This window comes from Schistosoma mansoni, chromosome W, assembly GCF_000237925.1.
Source record: "Schistosoma mansoni strain Puerto Rico chromosome W, complete genome".
Classification (NCBI taxonomy): domain Eukaryota; kingdom Metazoa; phylum Platyhelminthes; class Trematoda; order Strigeidida; family Schistosomatidae; genus Schistosoma; species Schistosoma mansoni.
In genome coordinates, this window is record NC_031502.1 from 35,930,577 (window position 1) to 35,948,156 (window position 17,580).

The following is a 17,580-nucleotide window of genomic DNA, read 5'->3' on the forward strand; positions in this document are numbered from 1 at the left end:
CTATTAGTCGAGTCAGAGCTTATGGCGAACTGTCATATGATTTTACAACCTCAAGTGGTGTCCGTCAAGGCTGTCCACTATCCCCGTTTTTGTTTAACTTCATGATAGACCTGTTGCTGCAAATAACACTCTCGTCGACTGAATTTTCAGGAATTGATCTCCTACCAGGGGGACCACTAAGCGACTTAGAATACGCAGATGACATAGTCCTGTTTGGTGAAGACGCTGACAAAATGCAGAGTCTTCTCTTAGAACTCAGTAATAATGCCAGGATATTTGGGATGCGTTTCTCCCCCTCTAAATGTAAATTGTTGCTCCAGGACTGGTTTGCGTCAACACCTGAACTAAGGATGGGGAGCGAAGTAGTCGAACGCGTCAACCAATTCACTTATCTTGGAAGTCTGATCAGCCCTGATGGGTTGGTGTCTGGCGAAATCTCAGCACGGATTCAAAAAGCTCGTTTGGCTTTTGCCAACTTACGTTACCTATGGCGAAGACGAGATATCCGTCTATCAATTAAGGGACGAGTATACTGTGAGGCAGTTCGTTCTGTTCTACTTTACGGCTGTGAAACATGGCCATTAAGAGTAGAAGATACTCGTAGGTTACTAGTATTTGACCACAGATGCCTTAGAAATATTGCTCGCATCTGCTGGGATAACCGGGTAAGTAATAGTGAGGTTAGACGCAGGGTATTAGGGAATGATGGTAAATCAGTTGATGAGGTCATGAATCTTCATCGACTGAGATGGTTGGGCCACGTGTTACGTATGCCTGAACACCGATTACCACGACGCTCTATGATGACTAGTGTAGGGGATGGTTGGAAGAGAGTTAGGGGCGGCCAAACCAAAACATGGCATCAGTGCTTGAAGTCACTAACTTCTAGTCTGAGCCATGTTGGCAGATGCAGACTACCTGGTTGGGGTCCGCGTGACTATCGTAACCAATGGTTGGAGACTCTGTGTGACATGGCTCAGAATCGATCACAATGGCGTAGGTGTATACACTCTTTATCTTCCCTTAAACTGTGAGATTAAAATTGCTTCATAACTTTCTTCCTTCCTATACTATATCCTTATATACAACCTTTCTTTTTTATACTATCACCACTAAATTAACTACTTCTATGAATCTGGTGTTCATCTTGTTATGCTTACGAGGTATGGCAACTTGGACCGATGCATATATGTGCCTGGTCCTACGTTGTAGCTGACTGACTGACTTTTTTCGGCCATTGATCAATTTAATAATCTGTAGATTACGTGTAATTGATTAGAACTGTGTTTTATACCCAATAAATGACCAGCTTAACAACTTCACACAAGTCTTATGACGTGAAAGTGAAAACAAATCAATGAAAAACTATTAACCATTTCTTTATCTTCCTGAATATTCATTGTACTGTTTATATGGTAAAAAGTATATAACTTTGTTTTCATCAGTTATAATCTTTTATATTTGTGTGCTTTAAACTGTTTGTTAAACTCTCATGTATAATAACTCTTATGTCAATGATCAGTGTTGATGTTGTGAAATTCTAGCTATCCATTTTATTGATCAACTTTTTTTTATTATTTATCTTACAAAACTGCTAAACATATAAGCCTTGTACATGTTCATTTTATTACACAATTTCCCACGTATTCGTACATTTCCTGTATCACAAACATAGAGAAGTGAATCCTTTTTGAGAAAATCATTTTGTTATAGTATTTTGTTTTTTTATTTCATGGATATATAATAATGTATATATCTATTATTTCAGCGACGTATTGACGATGTAAAACATCGTAAACCTTGTCTGTTAGTATTCATTTTCTCTTTATTTTACGTTTGAAGTATCATGAAACAACAGAATATTTACAGCTTAGTGTAAACTTACATTCTCGTAATTTTTTCCATCTATAAGTCCCTATATTCACAGTATTTGCATAGTGCTTTTTGTCAACTATTCGATTATGCAAATTTTTTTATCCTTAAGTCACTTAGAAAACTCATGATATATATATATATATATATCTTTAATATATCTTTAATGAGACGACAGATTTCCAATTCAAATCTATTTATAAGCACTAATAAACATTTCCTGATAAAGATGCATCTCAATTTGTTATCAGTACTATCTCTATGGTCTATTATATCTTCCTGTACGCGTTGTTAAAAATTAGGTATACTGTATTGTTATAATGTGAATTCATTCAAATCTTAGTTTTACAGATTATTGGTTAGCAGTTTATGTGACTACAAGATGTTTATAAATTTTTTTTTACCATATCCTCAGTTTGTATATTCACATGAAAGTAACTATGGAGTCTTCGTCATCGGTACAGTCTTACTAATAATTCAATGATTGTTTTAATAGGATCATTTTAAAGGTCCAGTAATTGTCCAGATAAGTTGTTGATAGTGGTCATAATTAGAAGTAAGTTTGGTTGTAATTCTTATGGATATACCTGTAAAACGGAGTGGGACAAACCAAAATGTAACATAAGTCCCTTAAGTTATACAGTGTTGGACTGAACCATATATGTTGTAATCAGTGTTTTGAGACACTAAATGACGTGCCTCACAATCGGTCTTGATGGCATAGATGCATTAACTCTTTTTTCTCCTCTCAGATCCTGAGTTTTGAAATGATCTTATGCTTTTTTATTCTTTCTGTACTTAATCTTTTCTACCAATATTAACACTTAATATTTATACTACTCTAATATTTTTGTTGATTATCCCAACCTGTGCTGATATGATGTGAAAACGTTTATCTAAGAACACATTTCCCAAATTCTACATTGCTTATGACTGACTGACTGATTTGTTAAATAACTAAGGTTTTCATTTATAGACTACTTGAGTAGTATAAAATGTGTTTACCTATTTTGAATGAGGTATAATTGTATTCAAGTTGATCCTTTACTTCATAGCATTGATAGGATCGTTGAATTGAGTACACTGGATCATGGTATTGAGTAACGGACTTTTGGATTATTATTGACAGTTAATAAAGTTTTTTGTAACATTTCAAGTAGTTCTTGTTAATGAGTACAGGGGTTATTTTTTATTTTATTCAAACAAATAAACAGTACAAGAGGCACCACATATATGTGTGTCACACTTCGTCACTCGCGTTATGTGAGGGCTTTGATACTGCCTTGGTGCCCAAATCAAAACAGGTGGTTTTCTTGGGGGGGGGTCACTCCCTAAACCTTTAACCTAGAGGTCTAATCCACAAGGCAGTGGAGCAACGTCAGAAGATGCAGTTCAACTGTAGCCGGTGACCAACAATAGGTTCGAACGCCATCTGTTCCCTCACGATTTCGGAACCCATTTGCACCAATGGTTTGTAATCAACGTTTTCTAACTCCTCTAAGTGTATCCTGAATATCCACCGACCCCGTTGAAGCATTCAATTTTTGTCATCTGAATTCCGTAAATAACACTCTGTCCGCGAGAAAGCAGTGAATAGGACTTCCCTGGTAGTGTATGTATACCCGTTGCCATGTAAGAGCATTTCTAGAGGGAAAGCTGGCTCTCCCCGCCGTCGACCGTACCAGAGCCTTTGGGGGAACATAAAACCTGTGTAAAATTCTAAAATTGATATTGATCTCTAAAGGGTATTAATGAAAAATAACTTTTGATCGTTTGCTATATTGATAATCAGTTAGCTGTTCATAAGAAAGCAAATGATAGTTCTTTGGATTTCTTACTAAAATTAAGTATTATGAGTAAGAAAACTAAGTATGATCCCATTAATATCTCGGCTAAATTGCTGCATAATTTCCAGTTAGTAAATGTATTATTATTTGTATCAGTCGTTTTCTCAAACTTTTAGGCCATCATTTTTCTAAATAATCATTTATCATCAGTATAGGGTTGTGAAGAATGTTGATTTTTAATTGAAATAATGAACCGACCAATGTTAGACCAGCATTGAAGACCTGGCAGAACTCAACAGTCTTTTCGTCCTAGTATGGGGCTTCTCAGTACTGCTGAGGAGTTAATGCTTATAAAACGGGAATTTCGTTCCATTTTTTAAAATAGTATTTTGTATTGAGACATATGGTACCGAATAAAGCGAGTAAAAAACTATTCTTATTACCAGTATTACTACTATTATTATCACCATTATTATTGGTTATTCAACTCCACTCAATGAATCATCAAAAATCAAATTAATTTATATAAGTATGTAGAATGTATTTTCATTTTAAACTTGAATAAATTGTGAAACACTTCTTTTTTCTACTAAAATCACTTGTATGAAATTATGTTATGTCACACAAAATAAAAGTGATTCAACCTTAGATATTATTCATACATAATTATAGAAAATAATGCTATTTTTCATACTTTATCGTATATTGAATAATAAATTGAAACAGTTTGTTTTTTAAGCAAAGATGGATAGTGGCTAGCAGTGGAGTCCTGGACGCGCGTTTCGTCCTATTTGGGACTCGTTATCTGGATGTACCTGCATCTGAGAGTTGATGTTCACTCTGGGACTCGAACCCAGTACCTTTCGCTTCAAACGCCATCGCGTTATCCACTCGGCCACTGAGTCCACGCTTGTGAATTTAGGCTATATCGAGGCAATACGCACAGTATGCACATATGTCAATTAGAGACTGACCAGTTGCAGTCCAAAAACATCAATGAGAAGATTCAAACAAACAATTCTAAATGAATTTAGTTTGTTTTTTAATTCTTTCGCTTTGTTTTAACTTATATAATTGCAAATCTAACCATCGAAAATTGATTCATTTTAAAATATACACAAATAAATGTTGTAGCTAATCAGAAATTATTAAAGTTCGTTGGACATATGGGTGAATAATTGGTTGTTTTTTTTCTGGTAATTATTTATTTTATTTCTCATTTCATTATAAAATGAATGTGATTAGTAATGTAAACGACTGAATGTATGTATTTGTTTTAACACTACTTTTTTTTCATTCTTTCAGGTAATTGTATATCAATTTCTTAATTTCACTCCGTGTATTGAACCTGCAATTGTAACAATTAAAAAATCAATGCCTGGATTTCAATGGAAAGGACATGCTCCCCTTACAGTAAATAGTCTATGTTTTTTCATTGCCAGTAAATATTTATAATTTCAATTTATGTTAAATCAGTTGTGAAAAATGAGAAACCTAATAAATCTATTCAGTGTTGTCTAAGTTACCTTATTTTGATTATATCTTCATCAACTCGTGTTATCTGGATTATGTTTTTTTTGTCAGTCTTATTCACTAATAACCTATTATCGGCCTAAATTTGGTAGTTAAATATGAAAGGAATACTAAGTTTATATGCTTTCTAGTACACCTATAAGTTATTTTTGTGGGACAAATATACGTATTTAAAAGTACTATGGGCATTTTTTTTGTTTTTTCGCAGAACAACTAAAAAATAAATCATCAGTCTAGATGGTTATCACTCTTGTATGAGAGTTTTATTCAATTTTCTGTTCTATTGGTTCTCTTCTGTTCACGTGTTGTAAGAAACTCCTGTTTAGTTCACCACAGGTACTTATTTCACAGCGTTATTTATTGTAAGTTGCTATTGTTAAGTTTGCGAAGAGCAAAAAATGTAAGGAGACTAAAAGTATTTAGTTAAAGACAGCCTTGAAGTATCACATGAACTTAATGAAACAGGTTTTGTGAACATATTCTACAAGGCAATTTGTAATTCTCATCGAGTAGATAATATGAGATGACAACATAGTACTCTCGTAAGTTTTACATTCAATCATTAGTTTTCGTTTACCATTTTACAAGCATCAAGAGATATCTAATTTTTTATACAGTTCGAACACGAACGGTGAGATAAAGCCAAAATATCCCTAACTAAACAATCTTGAACTCACCTGTTAATTGTTTAATACTTGAGGTTGGTTCATTCCTTAATATTCGTTCCTATTTGTTTGCTTAAGCACCGAAACATAATTTTAGAGTTGTAAGTTTAGCAGTATTTTGGAATAAAAATATCTTACACTTTGTTAGTCTAGAAAAGATTTCGAATTTTGAACCTTTTATTCTTTTATGCCATTATGTTTTTTCGCCTAATACAAAGTAGTTTCTTTTACTGTGTTTTTAGCTTCGAAAATGCTTTAGTGACAAGTTCACTGCTAATCCAGAACAAACTACTCCACTTCCCGCTCAGTTACAAGCTACAGGAGTTATTTTCGTACAGCCTCCTGCACGTATTACATCACTTCTTTTAAGTGAATTTGAGTTAACTCATCTAAAAGAATTTAGTCAAAACCAAACAAATAACATTAGTGGCGATGGTGGTGGTTTACAAATTTTACTTGCTCTTGGTACACCACATGGTTTCGGTGTAGTTTTTGTACCGAAACCATTACCTAATAATGATTCAAATACAAAAAAACCATTACCACCTCAGCCATTACTTGCTGTGTCAACAATACCGGATAATATCGATGCTCTTCAAGAAGCTGCTGCCGGTGAAGGCTGGGCAAGGCGACGTACTCGAGAACTTAAAAAAAGTCTTCGTGATTCATTTAGGCGTCTTAAAAGAGTACGATCAACTAAATCAAATTTTCAACCAGTTGTCTCAGCTTCTACTGCTAATGTTAGTCGTGCTGGTATTCGACGTACTGTTACTCAAGTAGGTTCCTCTTTTAACGATTTTAGGTTTATTTATTTGGCTATTTAAAGAAGCAATAAGTTAATCGAACCAAGTAAACTAATAATGACTAATCGGTTGTCATCAGTCCACTCCAAATTATTTCCTGAGTACCATTTGTCGTTTCCACTAAATGAGTTTTTTAATAAATAAGTTTTACGTGAGCTTAAACAAACAAAAATATTCTCTTAAGTGATTAGGAACAGTTTCATATGTTAGACTTCATTGTATTTATATTGTGGAGTCAGATAAAATGCCGACTTATCAAGTGGTTATAGGTAGTTGACAAGAAATTATAGACTTAAGCTTATTGCCTGTTGACATTCATCAACAATGTATGTTTGCAATCTTTGGGAAAATTGGTGTTCCCTGAAGGATCCAAATGTACGTTACAATCACAGTCAATACCACTGAGTTGTTAAGGCTGCGCTAACATGTACTTCTAGTTTTTTCAACGTTGATTGGTCACTGAATGGTCACCAGTCTCATATTATTTAATCTCTAGTATTGATCAAGGTTTGTCGATCGATTTTCATTCTAGTCACTAGTCTATATAACTTTAAATTATTAATCGCCGAACAGTTTTCAGGCCCTCAACAGTCTATTTTAATGTTAATTTATTTAGACCAGTGACTATATTGCAACTCGGCTGTAACAAAACTGACTAGTAAATTTAATAATCAGTATACTATTGAATCTCTACCTCAGCCTTGTATTTATTTATTTAAACACATAAATATTGGTACAAGGAAGCACCAGATAAATATGCGCCTCACAAATCTCATTCGATTTGTGTGAGGGCTGAGATACTGCCCAGGTGCCCAGACTGAAGCAGGTGGTTTTCTTAGAGGGCCACACCCGGAGCCTTTGACCTAAAGGTCTAATCCACAAGGCAGTGGATCATCGTAAGGAGATGCAGTCCCATGGTAGCCGATGACCAACAGTTGGTTCATACGCCATTCGTTCCTTCAGGATACTGGAGCCCATGTGCACCATTCAGCCTTGTATTGACGTTTACTGAAACATAACTTAGTGAAAAATAATATGAAGTGAATTTTAAGAGTACTTATTACATCTTCGAACAAAACTTAAGTGTGTTGATTTTGCATATCACTTTATATTTCAATATTAATTGATTTAAGATTGTTAAGTTGTAAAATGTGTATTTTCAGCTTATGAACTAAGTTGGTCTATTTTCTCACTAATTTCACGAAGGCTATATCCTTGTATGTGTTTATGAAAAATAGTGAAAAGAAAAAGCTATTCACTGTTGTAATGACTTATTATCTTAATTTTTAAATTTAAAGAAATCGATGTAAGTACTTTTGATTACTGTATATTTCATTATCGACCGTGTATACAAGGGATTCCATAGCATATTCTGAACTATGCATATATCTTTTATATTTATCTAAGTCTAATCGTGCTGCTCCCAATCAAACTGATGTGGCCCCTCTTGATGAAGCAGAAAGACGTAGTGGACGTGTCCCAGATGAAAATATATTATTAATATCACAGTATAATGTTGAAAGAGAAATATGCGATCGTGTTCAAGATACTGCCAATGTAGCTATTATATCTTGTTTTGCATTTGGTCCACCCCTGTTTAAATCAAGTCCATCGAATGCTCGTCCAACATTGCATCCAGTTGCTACACTTTTTATTGGTACTAAAGCTGGGACTGTTAAATTATATTCTATTTTTGTTGACAAAACAACATTAAACTCTAGCGTTCTACCTAAACTTCAACTGTATTATTCCCGAGAACTTATTTTACAACATCGTGCTCCTGTTCTATCACTTCGTCTAATCGATGCTAAGTCAAATATGCCTTACTCATTATCGGGTATGTGTTATTAACGATATTACAATTGTAATATTTACAAATATTTTTCTTTAAGGATAGAAGAAATCATCCCATATATAATATCCTTAGTAATTTTCTAGTTGGTTTTGTAGTTAAAGAAGTTATATTTCTATTATTGTATGCTAAACTGATAATTCTTTAAATATTTTGTATATATGTAACTCTACTTCACACACACGCATATACATACTCCCCAAAGCAGTCATATTTAGTAAGTTAGCTTAACGACTTTAATCGTCTAGTTTGTTGATAGTAGAATTATTAAAATATCAATATCGAACTTTGAGAGTTTTTTCTCTTACAAATTTGTTACCTAAAACTAATAAATTAGTACAGATATTGTGTTCAAATTGTACCGTTTACTAAATTAATCAATACCATAAAATATACACAGTGAGGTGCATAATAAATTTTAAACATATGTATACAGAAATTTAGTAAAAAATTGAAACAAGTAGCGAATTGTATTGAAATGATTCACTAAACAACATAAACTTACAATCCAGTTGCATTGAATTGTTGTTTGTTTAAGGTATTGAGAAATAAAACATCTTTTTATAATAAAGAATATCCTTGTAGATTGTCATATATTAAGTAAACTGGTTGAAATCAATTAAAATATTAATCATTTACGAATTTGTAATAAGTTTCACTAGTTACATAAGAATATGTGTATCAGTGTTTCGATTGGCTTTACTTACTTTTACTATCATTCGTATAAGATTGATTATCTAAGAGTGTTGTTTTCACTTTGACTAAACTAAATCATTATTGTCATACTTTGTTCTCCATATTGGTTTTTCCTTAACATATTCTACAAATTGAAGGAATGATGTAACTTAAGATCTAAAGTGTAACAGCCGTTGGTTTAATGGTTAAAAATCATTCAACTTTCAAACCGCATTGGTCACGGGTTCAAGTCTCACCTCGCTTCGTTTTAAAGTCCTCCTCAACTCGTATACGACAACACTTCAACGTTAATAATCCACATGCCTACATGACGTAGAAAAGATGCAAATTTCAGGATAGCTTTGTATTTCTAATAGAAAACAAACCTGAAATGGAACAGCTCTTTAGATGGTAACGCCCAATGGTCTTGTGATACATAGTAAAATTACCAAACTAAAACCGACCAGATAATAGCATTATGATAATATGAATTAGGAAAATGTTATCAAGATTATCCCTTAAACGAATTAACATGGAACAACAAAAATTAGATAACCCGAGCTCTCTTTAATAAGTCGAAACGATCCTATGATTCAGAAGAATTATTGATGTATGCTATAGACTACTACATTCGTAATATATATCATGCTTATCAGTGTTTGATAATTTTATTTTGTTTCCCATTACCCGATATACTATTCTCTTTTTAATATAGATTACAAACATTACATATCTGATTCTGGAAAATCTCATAATCTACCTGTATTATCAGTTGTGAGTGAAGAACAAATACGATTATTTAATTTACCTAATTTACACCTAAAATTCAAAGCTCGTATTACGGCTATTGATGGTTATCGTATCAAATCTGCTTCAGTAGTTGGATTTCGAATACACGGAAAAACCAGTTCATCATTATCAAAAGAATCCACTGGTTAGTAATTAGAAATCACATTTTATTTTGATAATTTCTGTTTTTTTTTTATCACTTACGTTTTAATCCAATTTGAAATGGCTTGGATACCCGTTTTACAAGTGAGTGAATCTATACTAACTTGTGTTATAATGGCTATATCAAAGCAATCCCCATATCTCAACCAGGACTGATCACATTTCAGTTAAAATAACAAAAATGGGATAATTCAATCCATTTTCAGTTGAAATAAAACGTATATCTGTTTCATAAGTAAGTGACAATCTGGACTCAGTAGCTAAATGAATAAAACGTCAGCGTTTAAAGCAAACAATGCTGATTTCGAGTCCTGAAGTGAACGCCAACTCGGGTGTAGTACATCCATCTGACGAGTCCCAAATAGGACGAAACGCGAGTCCTTAATCTCAATACTAGCCACATTCCGTCTATTGTGACGCATATTGTTGTAAGAGTTGCGGTTTATTTATTCATTAGTTTGTTCTTCATCTCCATCTTTACTTTCATAATAGTTGATTCTGCTTGTGGTGATCTTGAACGTTCAAATACAAGTGGTATATCTGTAACATCTCAAACAAATCAAAATTGTGAATATTCATTTGTTTTTACAAACGTTGGTGGTCAAGCTGTCCTGCTTAGTATGCCACAACTTCGTCGAATGGATACTTTACATTTGCTGGATTCTCATGATGTAGTTGCAGTCAGTTCAGTTGTATTTTCTCAACCTGGTAGTACAAATGTAAATAATTCGTGTTATGTTCATGGACCTGCTCTCGGACTTTATCAATTGGCACCTGGTCAAGTATGTATATATTCTGTAAATGGTTATTGGTTTATAGTGCGTGATTTATCATTAAGACACTACCGTCCGTGTAATAATCTAAAATTCACGTTCTGGAGCCGGATTTCTTTTTTTTTTTTTTTTACAAAAAAACATCATGCATGAATGATTTACTTAGTCATAAGTATAACAATAAACCATTTATCCAAACCAGATACTTGTGAATACAGATATGGCTGTATGGAAATGTAGAAGTATTTCTTTTAAACTAGGTCTTATCCATTATTTCTAGTCTTACACTTTTACAAGTGCGTTTCTGAAAATCATTTTTTATGAGACTTCACAGAAACGGTGAGACCAATGTTCATGCTTTTTCCCGTATAATGAAGTATAAGATTTTGCACAGTCCAAATATCTAAATATATTATTTAATAAGCTTATAATAATTCTCTTTCCTTTACACTTTACGTCTGTTTATATTAGGCGTTTTGAGAAATATGTAATTAGGCAAGTTCGTTTGTAAGTATTGGTCTTTTTTGTATGATGTTTTCTGAAAAAAAATGCACCAAGATTGAAGCAAAATTAAATCTGTTGAATGTTCACATCTCGAATACTGACCACTATCAATTTATTTTGTGACGAAAGTCAAGTAAAACTCAGGGATGTCAAGTAATCTTCATGTCTGCTTTTGTATTTATTATAATCACATAAAGTAATGAATCCCTTTCAACGAAAATCATAAATTTTTGTATGTGTTAAAATGTATGATCAACTCCTATTTTATGGTGACCAAATGTTCTACACATTTATCCAAGTTGTAAATTGAAAAAAATTATATACCATAATAAAATGTCGACCAAATATTTTTTTCTAATTTATTACTACTATTTAAAGTTGATAAATTAAACCAATAACTTGTTTATTTGTTTATTATAAAAAGCTTACACTTTTTGACGTTGTACGTACTGGACAAAAAGCTAGCTTACTTGGAGTATCCTATCGTCCTATATATCGACTATCTCTTATTGGTAATACAAATGCAAACATGAAAACTTTATCCGAAAAGACAAATAGTATTGGAGATAGTAGAATTTCTAATAGAAGTGTTTTATCGACCAGTCAGTTGCATAATATATCACAGACGTCCAGTGTACTTAGTTCATCCGTACAAAATCAATCAAATTCGATGTCATCACACAATCTAAGTGATTCAATAAGAAATGGTCTCGTTTCACCTTCTTCTGTATCATGTACAAGTGATAGGAATAATCACAGGTATTTTTAACGTCCTATTTTGAAGTGATTTTACTATTTTTCACCATGAAGCTATTGCTCTATTAAATTCACTCACAGTTACATCCGCCTAGAAAAGTGACAAAGTCAATCTCAAGAATCCATTCTATTTTTACTTACCTTGATTTTCTTTTTTATACTTATATTCATAATTTTTATTTAAGTAATATTAATTAGTTGAATCGATTTTCTAATTTAAAGAGAGTTTTATCATGTACTAAGATCAACTGAAAAACCATTATAAAATACAAGTGACACACAACCAGAAAGCATTTGTATTTTATTAGTTTTGAACTCCTGTCAGTACTTACGTATGCGTGAACACATGAAATCGACCAGAAAAAAAGTCCTCAGGTCTTGCAACGAATGTGACATTTTCAGACTATTACATTGATATTCATAACTGTATATTCGCTACTTCAGTTGTTTTACAGTATATAACTTGACCATTCAATAATTTAGTGTATTTATATATGGAAACTTCTGTTTTATTTCACAAGTGATAACCTAATTAGGTTTATAGCAGTTAATAATACATACATATTTCATATTGTGGATAACCGTTAATTATAGTAAGCGCTTTATTCAAAAATCATTATTCTTGATTAAGGTAAAGAATTCTTATCAGCAAAATCACATTATTAACTTTGTATTGTTTGCAAACAATACCAACATGAATTTAAACTTCACCCCATTGCACAAGCAAGTGGCTATCAGGACTCAGTAGCTAAGTGAATAACGCGATGGCGTTTGAATGATACTAGGTTCGATTAACTGTGATGCAGGTACATCCAATTGACGAGTTCCAGATAGTACGAAACGCGCGTTCTGGATTCCACTGCTAGCCACCATCCATCTTTGCTTAAAAATATATAATATTTTAAGATAGTCTTTTAATATACATCTAACTTGTAACTATTCAAATACCTTAATGAAGGACATTTCTAATAGTCACTCACTGTTAGTCAAATTCACCAGAGAATGTATAGTTTCCATGAGTTTATTTTAATTGTACGATATATATGATGCATAAGTTCCAATGTAATCAGTCATTTCTTGTTTCTCCAAAATTAGCTTTCATTGCTCTGATTGTTTTTGGATTTTGCAGTGTTTAGTTTCTTAACACATTGTAAACTTTTAGTAAAACTGTATAGCTACAATAAATAGTTAAAATTGAATTAAAAACAAGAATTTGGTTTCAATATATGCACAATAAATCAGTTGAAATTTATGAATTGAATATATCTCACGTTTAATACCTACTACAATATTGATCCTATCTAGTGAGTAGTATTGTTCAATCGCATGAGTGTTCAATCATCATAATTCAATCAAGAAATTAATTATATGCTAATGAGTTATTCATTTATTCGCGTAATACCTTTGTTTTGTTTATTTTTGTACAGGGATCGTGTATCGTGAATAATATAATTCATTGTTCAGTTTATGCTAATCTCTCACTAACTAAATACTAGATCAGTGCTACAATTTGCCGCAAACATATCATGCTTTTTCTTTCCCCCTCCCTCTTGTCTTTTCCTTGATATATATATATATATATATACATATATATATAGGTTTGTCCTTCAAAACAATGTTTTTACCTTTAAATGATCTTCATTTCCCTAGACTAATAATCCTGGTGTATGGTTTAGTCAAAAACTGTCACTGATTAATTCTGTATTTCTTTTACAAGTTTAATATGATTTATCCGTAATAAGTTTTTTTCTAATGTTCTTTGTTTTAGCGTGTATGTTTTTTTCCGCTCAAGTTGTGTTTTTTTCCTTATGTTGTTAGCATTATGCACATTGCTTTGCTTTATTTTTGTTTTCACTATCTTTATCATGTATAATAAAATGTGGATTAAACAATTTTGATCTCTGTCCATTGTTCAATTTTCAAATCACCCATTTAAAATATTAAAAAAACAACAAGAAAATATGTACTTGCAAAATATACACGGTAACACTGTGTCTGTTTACATTTGTTGTACTACCCACCCCTCTCCCATCTCCCTCTCTCTCTCTCTCTCTATACTGCAAAGCCTTTGACGCTATATTCAAACATTCAGTTGAATTTTTTATACATAATTTCGTCTTTTGTGTTTACATTTGCTATGTCCTTGAAAACTTAACTTTATCGACAAAAAATAATAGGGTAATTGTTTCTAAGCAAACTGTTTTTTTCCAATACTATTTATTTATAATTGTTTGATTTTAATTTGTCTTTTTCATTTAATAATGATTGGAATACACATTTGATATTTTACGAATTAATTAATTAATATCGAAATTGTTTCTTTATAGTTTCAGTTATTGTATACATTTTTTTAAACAAAACCCTCCCACACACACACACACTGATTATTCATATTTGGCGAATAAAAAATGCTTCATATTTCATACATCATTGTGTATACGTATTTTAATGAGAATTATAGTTTCTTTGCAATTTGATTAGTGTTCTTAGTAACGAGTTATTTTTTTAAATAATAATTATACTGTAAAACATGAAAGTAGACAGAAGGAATATGTTTGTGTGAAGTTACAAAGTACTTATATAGTACATTATACATTGGCTTCAATCTTCTATTTGCATCTTTCGGTGTGTTCTGCTATCTGAACTACCTTCTCATCTGGTCTCCAAGTGTTCTACAAACATCATGCTTTCAATGCACTGAAACTTCTTACTCCGTCTGACAGTTATAACAACTTCAATGTGACGTCCCGCTACACACTACTTACAAAAAATCTTGTCTTTAGCGTCCACTATAATCCTTGTATTCGTAGACACTAGTCTAATGTCTCATTGTCTGATAACATTTATTTTAGTGAAACTGAGAATTAAAAATGCTCATAGAAGTAAACAGTTTATAAGTCATGAAAACTTAGATTATTTGTTAGTTTCAAACGAATTCGTATAAAAGAGAATGTATACGCGTTTTGTTCGTAATAGTTGGTTCCGACGATTACCATATTTATTGTTATGTTGTAACAGTTTTGTATGATGATAACGTTCAGAAACTAATTATATGTTCAAGGTTTTTTGTTTGTATTATGTTTACTATCACAAGTTTTCTTCATTATTTGTTAGTTGGTAGACGAGAATGGACTCGCCCTCAAATGCCCTGGTACAGTCGAGGGTGAAGTGAGTCCAATCTTCTCAAAAAGCTCTCACATGACCACGCGTATACAGCTACTAACATGGAAGTCCTATTAATTGACTTCTCACGGCCGAGGTGTTGTTTACGAAATTGAGAGGACGAAAAGCGAATGTCCGGCACTTTAACCGGGTTGGTGGATATCCAGGACCTACCTAGGGTAGTTGGAAATCTCTGATTTCAATCCAATGAAGCACATGGACTCCAGTATCCTGAGGCAAAAAATGGCGTTTAAACTTATTGTTAGTCATCGGCTACCATGTGACTGAATCTCCTAACGTTGCTCCACTGCCTTTTGGACTAGACCTTTAGGTTAAAGGCTCGGTGAGTAGCTCCTTAAAAAAACCATTAGTTTCGGTTTGGGCACCCGTGCAGTATCCAAACCCACATACAAAACGAGTGACGAAATGTGGCGCACATATAAGTAGTGCCCCGTTATACCAATGTTTATGTGTTCAAATAAATAAATACATAAATGAGGACTGAACTAGATAAATAGAGGCAACATAAATTTAAAAGTTTTGTTTAGTGATAAAACAGCCAAGTAATGCTGACTGATTACTTACATTTTGTATGTAAAAATATCTTTATACAACTTCTCAATACTGTACATTTTTCACTTAAATAACATATATAAATCACATGATGTATTGTTATACATTCGGATTAAGAGTTTGAGTGTGCATAACGATGATAAATCGTTTTAAATAGGACTCAATGTAATTTTTATTCAAATGAAAAAAACCTTTAGGTTGAGTTCGAGGCAATTCACTTATTCATGATTATTTCTCTAAGTGGTGGAAGTTACCGACTAAAAAAGAATATTCTTAAGATATAAATTAACTAAAAGTGTGCTGCCTCCTTATATTTTTGATAAGTTTCTATACCATACATTTATTACTGATTGTTTAAAGAAGCAATAGCTAAATTTTGTGTTACCCCGCACAGGTTTTCTTGAAAATGACGTTTCGATGTGTTTATTCGTAGCAAATTTATTTCTGACTGTTGTATTTATGATCAGAAATGCATTACTGAATAACCTACTCTTGTGATTTTTAGCCCTATATGATGAATTTTGTCAACTTAATGATTTGGAATAAATAAATAATAATAATAGATTTCAGATATGACAGATGTTTTGGTCGTTTCAACGTTATTCGACAGTTAAGATGGCTTCGTAAATGTAGATATAACTACTTTTTACTTTTATACGAGTGATGTCTTACTGTATTGGTGCAGTAAACATATATATATATATATATATATTGACCTTAATGAATAAACTAAGTAACATGGAATAGAATGTTTTTACTGTCTCTCGTAAAAGCGGATTCAACAGCGATAAGATTTATACCTTTTGATTTCTTGTTCGATGGACAGGTTGTATTTCTGATTGCAATGGTCGAATGTCTCCTATCGCTGACCAGAATCCTTAGCGAAATTTTCAAATGTGTTTATTAAAGCATACGAAACACCAGTGTAAAAGACTGTAGTGCCTGAAACCAAAATTACAAACTGGAGTTTTAAATAATCTCCACTGATTGGTAATAGTCTCTAAACTGCTGAGTTCTTAAGATAAAAATTGATTGTGTGGCAACAACAAATAAATCAGCCTAACTGACGTAATTTAGGAAGCACAATAAATGGGCAGCCAGATGTTACTTGGCAAACTGGATATAATCAGACAATTACTGGAACTTATGGAGTGCTCTGGTACTCCGAGCTTTTTATGCGAATACTTGTTATAGTGGTCAGCCTTACCTCTTGTGATGGCTCAGCTGAAGTATATATATATATATATATATATTTGTAGGGACACTGGTTCTAGATCCTACCAACTCAAGCAGGTTGGTTGGAGTACAATAAGACCTGAAGAAGAAACTATATCCATGGTCGAAGTCGCACTTCTTACTGTAGGCGTATGTGACTGCAGTAAGACTTTTGTTTCAGGCAACCAGCACCTTCTGCGATGTTGACTTCCCATGACAGAAGCAAGAGATTAAAAATCTCACATCTCATGGGTCTTCGTCGATGAATTACGAAGCCTGCACGTCAAGGATTTTTCACAAAAGGGCCGCTTGTAGCTAGCCTCAAGCGGTTGTCCCTTGGACTTAGCTATCACACTCCCAGGCCATTAAGACCACCATCAACCCAGTATTCTTTTCAGGCCTCAGAAGGAAATATTGTTCCGCGGTATGACAAACCACAAAGTGACAGCTTACTTCATA

The 17,580-nt window shown here is 32.8% G+C and overlaps 1 protein-coding gene and 1 non-coding gene across 2 annotated transcripts; one reads left to right on the forward strand and one right to left on the reverse strand.

Annotated features, from left to right (window-relative positions):
- Nucleotides 1-4,491: 4,491 nt before the first annotated feature.
- On the reverse strand, nt 4,492-4,566 carry Smp_tRNA_01791_Pseudo_TTG.1.1. Its single transcript has one exon. It is a non-coding gene (tRNA).
- A 467-nt stretch (nt 4,567-5,033) lies between these two features.
- Smp_210880 (putative inorganic pyrophosphatase) lies at nt 5,034-17,328 on the forward strand (the record flags this gene model as incomplete). The annotated part of the gene is made up of 7 exons (XM_018789523.1): nt 5,034-5,072; nt 6,100-6,633; nt 8,068-8,497; nt 9,903-10,121; nt 10,631-10,920; nt 11,840-12,174; nt 17,166-17,328. The coding sequence occupies 7 exons, from the start codon at nt 5,034-5,036 to the stop codon at nt 17,326-17,328; spliced, it is 2,010 nt and encodes a 669-aa protein (XP_018654958.1).
- Between the last annotated feature and the right edge of the window lie 252 nt (nt 17,329-17,580).